The sequence below is a fragment of the Rhincodon typus genome, chromosome 2 (assembly GCF_021869965.1).
Source record: "Rhincodon typus isolate 14 chromosome 2, sRhiTyp1.1, whole genome shotgun sequence".
Taxonomy (NCBI): Eukaryota; Metazoa; Chordata; class Chondrichthyes; order Orectolobiformes; family Rhincodontidae; genus Rhincodon; species Rhincodon typus.
Window position 1 is genome coordinate 56,207,996 of NC_063333.1, and position 10,163 is coordinate 56,218,158.

At 41.3% G+C, this 10,163-nt stretch overlaps 1 protein-coding gene across 1 annotated transcript in view; it reads right to left on the reverse strand.

The window, feature by feature from the left end:
* Window positions 1-10,163, reverse strand: part of tpk1 (thiamin pyrophosphokinase 1) — a 300,846-nt gene that overhangs the window by 147,475 nt on the left and 143,208 nt on the right. The window contains exon 8 of the mRNA XM_048608096.1: window positions 7,377-7,523. Coding sequence (XP_048464053.1) covers window positions 7,377-7,523 — 147 coding nt within the window. The remainder of the gene's footprint in view (window positions 1-7,376; window positions 7,524-10,163) is intronic.

Here is a 10,163-nt window from a genome sequence, read left to right on the forward strand (position 1 = left end):
GACGTCAGCCTTCCTGCTCCTACGATGCTGCTTGGCCTGCTGTGTTCATCCAGCTCTGCAGCTTGTTGTCTCAGTACAGGCAATATGGTCTGACCATCTGTCAGCTCACAAGTTTAATAAGTGTGCATAAGACTGATGCAGTGTCTGCTACAAATAATAATTTTAATTAGCATTGTTATGGCAATGCCAATCATGCCACAGCTAACATCCATTGAGATATGAAGTACAATAGAGAATATGGGAGCATCTAGGAGAGATTATGATGATAAGTATCATAACATACTACCATACGGCAGTAAAGATAGATCGTAAAATAGTGAGCAGTGCTTCAGATAGACACAGTATAGAAGCCTCTTTAGTATTATGACCACATCCAAAGTATGAGGCAGAAGAAGCAAGGTGCAGGTTCAATGCAACAGCCAACTATATGAAAGAAACTACATGGGCTGCAGTAGAACCAATTCATGTTGCACATGTGGGCACAGGGAGATATTGCATTACCATATCACAAAAAAAATGTACTACTGGGAACACTGATCCTGTCCCATAGCCAGCCGTGGCGTGTGCATATACCCTTGGGTAACAAATATGATAGTAAAGGTAGAACTGGTGGACATGTGCAGGAAAGGGACAGTTGCAGTATTTTTTAAAATAGAATCCCTACAGTGTGGAAGCAGGCCATTCAACCCATCAAGCCCACACTAATCCTCTGAAGAGCATCCCACCCAGACCTATCCCCATACCCTATCCCTGTAACTCTGCATTTCCCATGGCTAATCCAACTTGTCTGCACATCTCTGGTCACTACGGGCAATTTAGCATGGCCAATCCACCTAACCTGCACATCTTTGGGCTGTGGGAGAAAACCGGAGCACCCGGAGGAAACCCATGCAGACACGGGGAGAATGTGCAGACTCCACACAGCCAGTCGCCCGAGGGCGGAATCAAACTCAGGTCCCTGGTGCTTTGAGGCAGCAGTGCTAACCACTGAGCCACCATGCCATCCCAGTTTTCCTATGTAATCCCACTTTTGTCCAAACACATGATATCTATTTGAGATGAAGTTCAGCAAATACATTAATTCCTGATGTGGGTTTCATTGGGCTGGGCTAACATTTATTCCCAAATCCTAGATGCTCTTGAGAAGGTGACAGTAAGCAGCCTTCCTGAACAATTACAGTCCAATGACATTAGGTTGGGAATTCCAGAATTTTGTCCCAATGACACTGAAGGAACTGTGATATATTTCCAAGTCAGGATGGTGAGTGGCTTGGAGGGGAACTTGCAGGTGGTAGTGTTCCTGTGCACCTGCTGCCCTTGTCCTTCTGGATGGAAGTGGCTGTAATGAGGTCAGGAGCTGAATGGTGGAATCCAAACTAGGTGTCACTCAACAGGTTATTGCTGAGCTGCTGGATAACACCATTGATGACACCTTTTATCACTTTCCTGATGATGTCAAACAAATACATACCACCACTTGGTGGGAGCAGAATTGGGGCTTGAATATACAGATACACCCATGAATTACGATCATGTCCCATGTTTTGGTTACCTCCCAATAAGTCATGGTTCTATACTTAACTATTTGGTTCACCACACCAGAAGAATACACAAGAAATGGCAACAAGTATAGGATTCAGAGAAGGTGAGGCCAAACACTTGAGCCAAGAGCCTATTTTGCTGGGTCAACCTGTTTAACTTGGTACCTTACAGTCCTAAGCTCAGTACCCAACCAGTACCTATGTGTGGGAGAGCCTCTCCATGCATATAGCCCTTCTTCACCACCCAGACAACTCAGTCATTGCCTCCTCCTTCTCCAACCTCCCTCTCACCCACCTACTCATCCCAACTGTGTTTCTTCACCTTGCCTGAACTCAACTCCTATACTGTTAATAATCCTGCTGTCCATACATGGGAGCACTCCTCCACTAGTGCCACTTGGATCTGTGCTGTCAAGGATAGGTGAGCTGCCTCACCAACAGATAGGAGCTCCTGCGTCTGCAGTTCAAGACTTCAGTGAGATGGGAAGAAAAATCTCTTTTAATACTGGGTACTTCAGTAGTACTGCTGTGGAGTAGGTCAAGCCAGTGCCAGTCCAGTTGAAATGGGACAACAGCCAGGTTCGGGATGTTGGGATTAGGTAAGTACCACAGTTGGGAACAAACACTTCCTGCTCCAGCCTTGTTAAGAGCAAAGGCTTCCTCTTGCCTTTTCACTTTTGCCTCTTATTTTTAAATTGCCATGGTAACCTGTGGCACAGCTTTAGTGATTGGCACAAAAACAGAAAATGCTGAAGAAACTCAGCAGTTCTGAAGAAGGATCAATGGATCCAAAATGTTAACTCCACTTTCTCTGCAAGACCAGCTGAGTTTCTCCAGCAATTTCTGATTTTGTTTCAGATCTTCAGCATCCATAGGTTCTGTATTTTTTTTAAACTGACTGGCATATTTGTATCCCGAGATCTCTTTGTTCCTTGATTCTAGCTAGTCTGGTATGTTCTAAATAATAAGCTACATCCCCACTATTCCTACAAATATATACTACTTCAGACTGATCTATTTTGAACTTCATTTGCCAACTATTTTCTCATTCTACTAGTTAATCAATGTCTTCCTCTAACTTATTGCAGTCCTCCTCAATATTGACTACGTGCCTCAGTTAGTGTCATTTGTAAATTTAGAAGTGATATTTTTAATTCAATATCCAAATCCTCATTATAAATAATGAACAACAGTGGTCCAAGCGTTGATTCTTGAGGAGCACCACTTCTTACCTTTATTCACCCTGAATACCTGCCATGTATTCCCAGTCTGCTTTCTGATTTGAAGTGAACTAGGCATGCCATTTCCTCTGACTCCATGTTCTTTGATCACATTCATTAGTCCATTGTGGGGCATCTTACTGAAGCACTTTTGAAAACCCTAGATAACTTAAGACTACTGCATTATAATTGGCTTATCTCGCTGTTAAATCCTCAATAATGTTAATCAAGCATTAATTTCCCTTTCAAAATTCATGTTGAATTTGTTGAAATGCTCTCATTTCTAGATGGTATTCTATTCACTCCATTAGTAAAGACTCCAATATGTTCACACCACTGATGTGAAGCTAACTGACCTATGATTCCCTGGATATATTCTGTCTCATTCGTAAGTATAGGAATTACACAGTTGTCTGCCAGTCATTTGGCAGTCCATTTTTTTTAATGAATTATTAAACATGAGTAGCAATGTCCCTGTTATCTCTCTCAAAATATACAGATTCAATTTATCTGTACCAGGGGCTTCATCCTTTGTAAGTTTGTTGAGTATATTCAATAGATCCACTTATTAAAATTTTAAACAAATTGATGTAATGTCTCTGGTTAAAAAACAAATTAAGCTAATGATTTAACACTTCTGTTATCTCTTTATCATTAATTGTGGTATATATTAACGGGTGGCACAGTGGCTCAGTGGTTAGCACTGCTGCCTCACAGAGCCAGGAACCTTGGCTCAATTCCACCCTCAGGCAACTGTCTGTGTGGAGTTTGCACATTCTCTCAGGGTCTGCATAGGTTTCCTCCAGGTGCTCCGGTTTCCTAATGTTCAAAGATGAGCAGGCTAGGTGGACTAGCCATGTTAAAAATTGCCAATAGTGTTTAGATTAGGTGAGTTATAGGGGATGGGTCTGGGTAGGATGCAGTGAGGATTGGTGTGGACTTGTTGGGCTGAACGACCTGCTCTCCCACACTGTGCAGATTCTATGATCTATGATTCTGTGATCCTATCCATTCCTTAATGGTCCCTTTCCATCACAGCCTTCACTTTTTTTCATTTGATGTGCCTGCAAAATATTTAATTATTTTGTTTTGTGTTCCTCTTCGCTTTCTTAATCATTTATTTGACTTCTTCCCTGCTATCTTGGTATTAACTCTTATCATGCACTTCTCCACTGTGTATGAGCATTGAATTGTACAAGGCAGTCATGTTTCAAAATGTCTCCTTTAGTTTAAGGACAAACAGAATGTCCTGAATGCGGGATGGTGGTCACACGAAACCTCTGCCTGTCGGAAGGCCGATGACATCTGGTTGTCATGGGGAAACAAACCCAAATCAAAATCCACTGAAAATCAAATAACAGATTTCATATCCTGACACAGACAGCAGAATTGCTGCTTTTTGGAAACATAAACATAGTCTGAGAGAGTGAGGCACAAGCACAAAGGAATTCCTGCTGTGTGAAGAAGCAGTAGCCACTGCTATGAAGAGCAGTGTGAACTGTTTTTACGTTAACAGTTAAAAAGAACATTAAGGAACAAAGGCTAAGTGTGAGAGCAAGATCATGGCAGTGGAATATAATGTAACAAAAATTTGAAGGTGTCTGCTGTAGTTGGAATAAATGTGAAAGCAGAGTATTTCTTAACTGGTGGCAGATCGGGAAGCGGTGATGGCTAAAATGATTTGGGTGTCCTTGCTAATGAGTTATAGAGTCATATACCACGGAAACAGATCCCTCGGTCCAACCTGTCTATGCTGACCAAATTTCCCAAATTGAACTAGTCCCACTTGACTATATTTGGCCCATATCCCTCTAAACCCTTCCTATTTATGTACCTGTCCAAATATCTTGTAAATGTTGTAACTGTACCTGCATCTAACACTTCCTCTGGCAGCTCATTCTATAGACGTGTCACCTCTGTGTGAAGAAGTTGCCAATCAGGGTCCCCTTTTGAATCTTTCTCCTCTCACCTTAAAAACCCCTAATTTTGAGGTCCCTCAACCTAGAGAAAAAACCCTTGGCTATTCGCCATATCTATGCCCCGCATGATTGTATAAACCTCTATAAGGTCACCCCTCGATCTCCTGTGCCCCACTGAAATAAGATATGCCTCACATTGAGTCTGGTTAGACAATACATCCCTCGGCATTCTCAGCTGAAAAGAACACTTTGCGCTGATTACTGGGTCCCCCTACTGCCTAAACAGAATTTACCAGTTTCAAAATCTGCCCACCCTGTCGGCCTCATCCCATGTCCACTCCTCTCTTTCATCCCCGCCTCCTTGGCCTGACACTGCCTGTCCATCTTCTTCCCTACCTATCCGCCCCACCCTTCCCACTGACCAATTCCCACTACTCCTACCTGTATCCACCTATTGCCATCCCACCTACCTTTCCCCAGCCCCACCTCACTTCCCTCTCCCTCGTTCTAGGCCTAAAACGTTGACTTTCCTGCTCCTCTGATGCTGCATGACCTGCTGTGTTCCTCCAGCTCCACACTTATTGTCCCCCTACTGCTACATTTCTATTCTGCTCTTTCCACTGACTCCTTTCCTTGACTGCCTTGTGGGCCACTGAGCCTGCTCTGCGTTGTGGCTGTCCTCAATGTGGTCTTTCCCGTTCTCCTCACAAACAGTAAGTACATGATATCTGTTGGACAAGACCAATGTCTGTGGGACCTCTTCTATACTTCTCCCAAGTTGCTGCTACCCAGCTCCCCATTAGTCGCACTTTCCCTTTCACAGCTGACCATTAAAATCATCTTCAGTAGCTTTGGTAAGTATGATTCTATTGGCTACAGACTGTAAGACCTCTTTATAACTGACAGACCTCTCATGAAGTCAGAAAAAGAAAATCAAAAGATCTCATAGCCAGGTGAATTATGAAGACAGAAGCATTGCATAGGGTTAAAAAAAGGAAAGAAATAAATTAGTAACAGTTCACCATGCTGAAGCTCGTGATTTTTTTTTCTCTCAATTTTTTGCAGCCTTGTATGTCAGCTAACGAAATTCCACAGAAGAGAAAACCAGCACCTTACTGCTGGATGTCACTAGAACTCATCTCTTTTAAGAGATCAGCACCTGTTTCTTTTCTTTCCCCTATTGCTTTAAAAACGCACATATATACATTGATTCACTCATTTTATATTCTGCTTATAGATGTGGCTTCATTCCAAGTTAGGCTCAAGATCTGCTGTTTACATAGGCTGATTTTTCATTCCCTACCTAGACAGCTCTCAAAAACACATTTCCTGGTGTCTCCGTGGAAGCCATAATTAAAGTAATTTTTCTGCATTCTGGCTGTATGTGGCATCCAAATTTTTTTAGGGTTTGGGTTGTAAAATCAGTATTAAGAATTTTACAACTGGACAGGTACCTTTCACTTCCATTTTTTCTACTAAATAACGAGGAGCATTTTGGAAGTTAATTTCCCCTTTCTGCTCATCACAGAAACTTTTTTCATTATTCTCATCATAGGATCCCTAGTGTGAGAGGCCATTCGGCCCATCAAGTCTGCACTGACAGTCTGAAGAGTATCCAGCTCTATCTTCATAAACCAACATTTCCCATGGCTAATCCATTTAGCCTGCACACTCCTGGACACTATGGGCAATTTAGCATGACCAATCCACCCTACCCTCACATCTTTGGACTGTGAGGGGAAACTGGAGCACTTGGAGGAAACCTACGCAGACACAAGGAGAATGTACAAATTCCACAGTCACCCAAGGCTGGAATCAAACCCTGGCACTGTGAGCCAGCAGCACTAACCAACGTGCCACCTTGCTGCTCATAGCATCTTGGCATACCCCTTGTCATCCAGATATTCAATTTTCGTGCCACCAAACTGTTTGGCTAATAACTAGTGAACCATGTTTTCTGGTACTCCTAACTCACAGGTTGACATTTTACAGCCCCCTGCTGGCAGATCTGAGTGCAATGGGAGGGGCCGGCTCCTAAAATGCAGTGAACAACTGGTCCTCCACTTGGATGGATTCTGTGGGGAGTGATAGGCAGAATTCCTATCTCCAGCCAATCCAGAATTCACCAAGGTAACCAACTCCAGGAAAAAGAAAAAGGTACATGTTCACCAGAGAAGCAATTGGGGCAATGTGCTGACAAGACATGAGGAGAAGAGGTGGAGGGTGAGTTGATTTGCTGGAGTCTGGCATGAGGCGTGTCGAAGGTAGAAGGCCAACAAAACCTGTGGAGCAGGTGGGGAAGTGGTGGAGCAGACGTGTGCTTCTGGGGTCGAAGCAGCAATGTGCTTTAGTCGTCAGTTTACACCCCTTCTCCACTTTTCAGGTCTGCCCAAGCCACTCTTTCTATTTTCAGACGCTCCTCCCCACACTCAGGCTTGTTCAGACCCTTCTTCTCCACTCCACCTCAGGCCTTTGGGAAAGCTCATCCAGAAAGAGTTGGATCCCAGAAAATCCCTGTCCATAGAGTGACCACACAGTATGTGCATACAGAGCCATTGAATATAATATGCAATATTTATCAATCAACAATACAGGAAAGGTAAATAGGTAGAATATTAGGCACATAATTTATTAAAAGCAAGATTTTTGCTAATTAACTTCTTCTCAACCATTTATTGCAATTATTAAATACTTACAGGCTGCAGTAAATAGGCCAGGGATGTCTCCTGAATGATGATAACTGGTAGTTTAGTTAACTTCGTGGCATGAAAGAGTGTCTCCACACTGGCCATGATTTGGTCTAAACGCCCGCCAAGTCCACCAAGCACGACAACATTGTCAACCTAGCACCAAAATGATGGTACTTCCATTAATATTACAACATTCTCTTCTCCTTTTCATCTTAACTACATAAAGAGCCAACTCTAATTTATATAACAGTCAAGAGTTTAATTTCTGACATCAGAGTCAATAGCATATTGTTCTGAATGCTAGAAGCAATTAGATTCAAATCAGAGGTTCCTTTTCATTTCAAAAGGGACTCTAGCTCAGTGTGGAGGCCTTGACTGATTGATGTAATTCTATGGTTTAACATTTTAAATGTATCATAGTAACGATAATTATTCCTTTCAAATAAATCAGTCTGCAGGTTTCTGATGCTTTGAACTAAGTAATGTGCTTTCTTTTATATGAAGAAATTGTCATGTCTCAGCAGAAATTCATGAATCTCTAATGCAATATACATAGTAAAATTCAAACTGACTAGCCATGTAAATATATCAATAATGATCTGTTTATCAAACTGTCCATCCTTCATAAAATACGTTCTGGTTCTGAAATATAGGACAAATTGGCCTGTGCAGCTAGGAGAGAATTTTTCCAAAGAATTTTTCCCCTTATTAACACTGGAATATTTTCTTTTTTTTTTGCCTCCTCAGGGGATGCATACAGGACGGAATGTGAAGGGGGAGATAAAGTGAAAATATGTAATCATGATGCTCCAAATAACATTTGCAAGGCAGGCAGCTGGTGATTTCCTTCTCAGCATTTTCAAGTTTTATTTTTCCATGAACTGCACCATCTCTTCAGAATAAATCACATTCACAATATTTCTATTTTCCGCAGGCGTACAAGTTTTTCCAGTTAATTCCTATCACAATGTCTATAACTTCTTTTCAATATTTTATTGTGGATTATTGAGATCTACATGGTACTACAGTCAATAATCATAAAATGTCAATGCTATGACTAACATTTTTCAAGTATCAGTCTAGCAATGACATTGACAAAGCTCGTTAGGAATGTGAGATGCAGGGAGGATACAAAGAGGCTGCAAAAAGGATGCAGACAGGTTAAGGGAGTGGGCAACCAGGTAATAGCTTATGCTGGGAATTGTGAAGTTATTTGCATTGGTAATAACAAGAGAAGTGAAGAATATTTCTAAAAGGGTATGAAACTTTTAAATGTTGATGTTAAGAGAGGATGTACTCTCAGAAGAAACATGGAAAGTTAGCATGTATGTATAATAAGCATTAGGAAGGCAAAGGGCATGCTGGTCTTTATGACAAAGAGATTTTAGTATGAGAATGAGGAAATCTTCTTACAATTGTGTAGTAGTTCTGTTCGTATTTTTGATCTCCGTATCTAAGGAAGGATATTCTTGCCTTGCAGGTGGTGCAGCGAAGATTCACTAAGTTCATGCCTAGAATGAGAGTGTTGGCCTAGGATGAGAAGCTGATTAAATCAAGCCAATACTCCCTGAAGTTTAGAAGAATGAGAGGCAATCACTTTGAAACAAACAAGATTCTCAAGGGTCTTGACAGGGAAGAAACTTACAAGTTACTTCTCCTGGTTGGGTTAACTAGAACAAGAGGGCATTGTCTTAGCATAAGGATCCATCATGTAGGACTGAGATTGTGAAGGAACTTCTTTCCTCAGGGTTGTGAATCTTTGGAATTATCTATCCGAGAGAGTTATGGATGCTCTATTGTTGAGTATATTCAACGTTCAAATAGATAAACTTCTGGTTTCTCAGTGGGTTCTGGAAGAAAGAGATTGGATGGGAAAGTGGAGTAGAGGCAGAAGATCAGCCATGGATGACGGAGTATCCTCAAAGGGCTAATTCTTCCACTCTTAGGACCTACAGTCCCTATTACATAGAGGAGCACTTTGAAGTTAAAGATTTGATTCTCAAAAATGGGGCACAGGAAAACCGAGAAGTGCACAGTACTTTGTTCAAAATTGCATCGTAGTTCAATTTTCCAGCTCATCTTTGCTTATGTAAGAATCACTAACATTCTAAAGAGAAAAGTAAGGGCAATAGAACTTGAGCCCATACAATGAGTAAATGCACGTACTCCCGTCACTCAGCCAATGTTCAGTGTCAATGCCTGAGTACACTGCAACACAGCACCATTCAGCTCTATCATACCAAGTGAACAGTTAGCAGTACAAGCTGAAACACATTTATTAAACACTTCAATTTTTCTGAAATCAGTGGAGCTTTAAAAATGCTAAGTGGAGAAGATTACATAATTAAGAAAATCACACTTTAGTGAGGTGCAGAAAAGCTTACTGAAATGCCCAAAATAGACAAAGTGCTTAATACGTTGTAAGTGGCACTTTTATAATTAATGTATATGGTAATGAAAAATACTCAGTAAAGATAGATGCCCACTGTGACCGTGGACAGTGTGGGGGCTATATCAGAGGGTTCTGAGAATAAAAGGTATTATGAATTACAGGAATGAACTTAATCCTGCATATACCAGTAAAACTAAGGAGATCCATACATAAAATCTTCAAAATGCCTCTATAAACAGATAAGAAACAAAATACTTTATTTTCTTTTACTATTGGCTCAATCAATCAATTTAACATGGACAGTGAATTTAGAAATTAGGAACAAGTACCAGATTTTAAAAGGTCACATAAGACGAGAAGGAATTCCCCAATCTCTACCGTAGAGATGTACTCAAATAGAT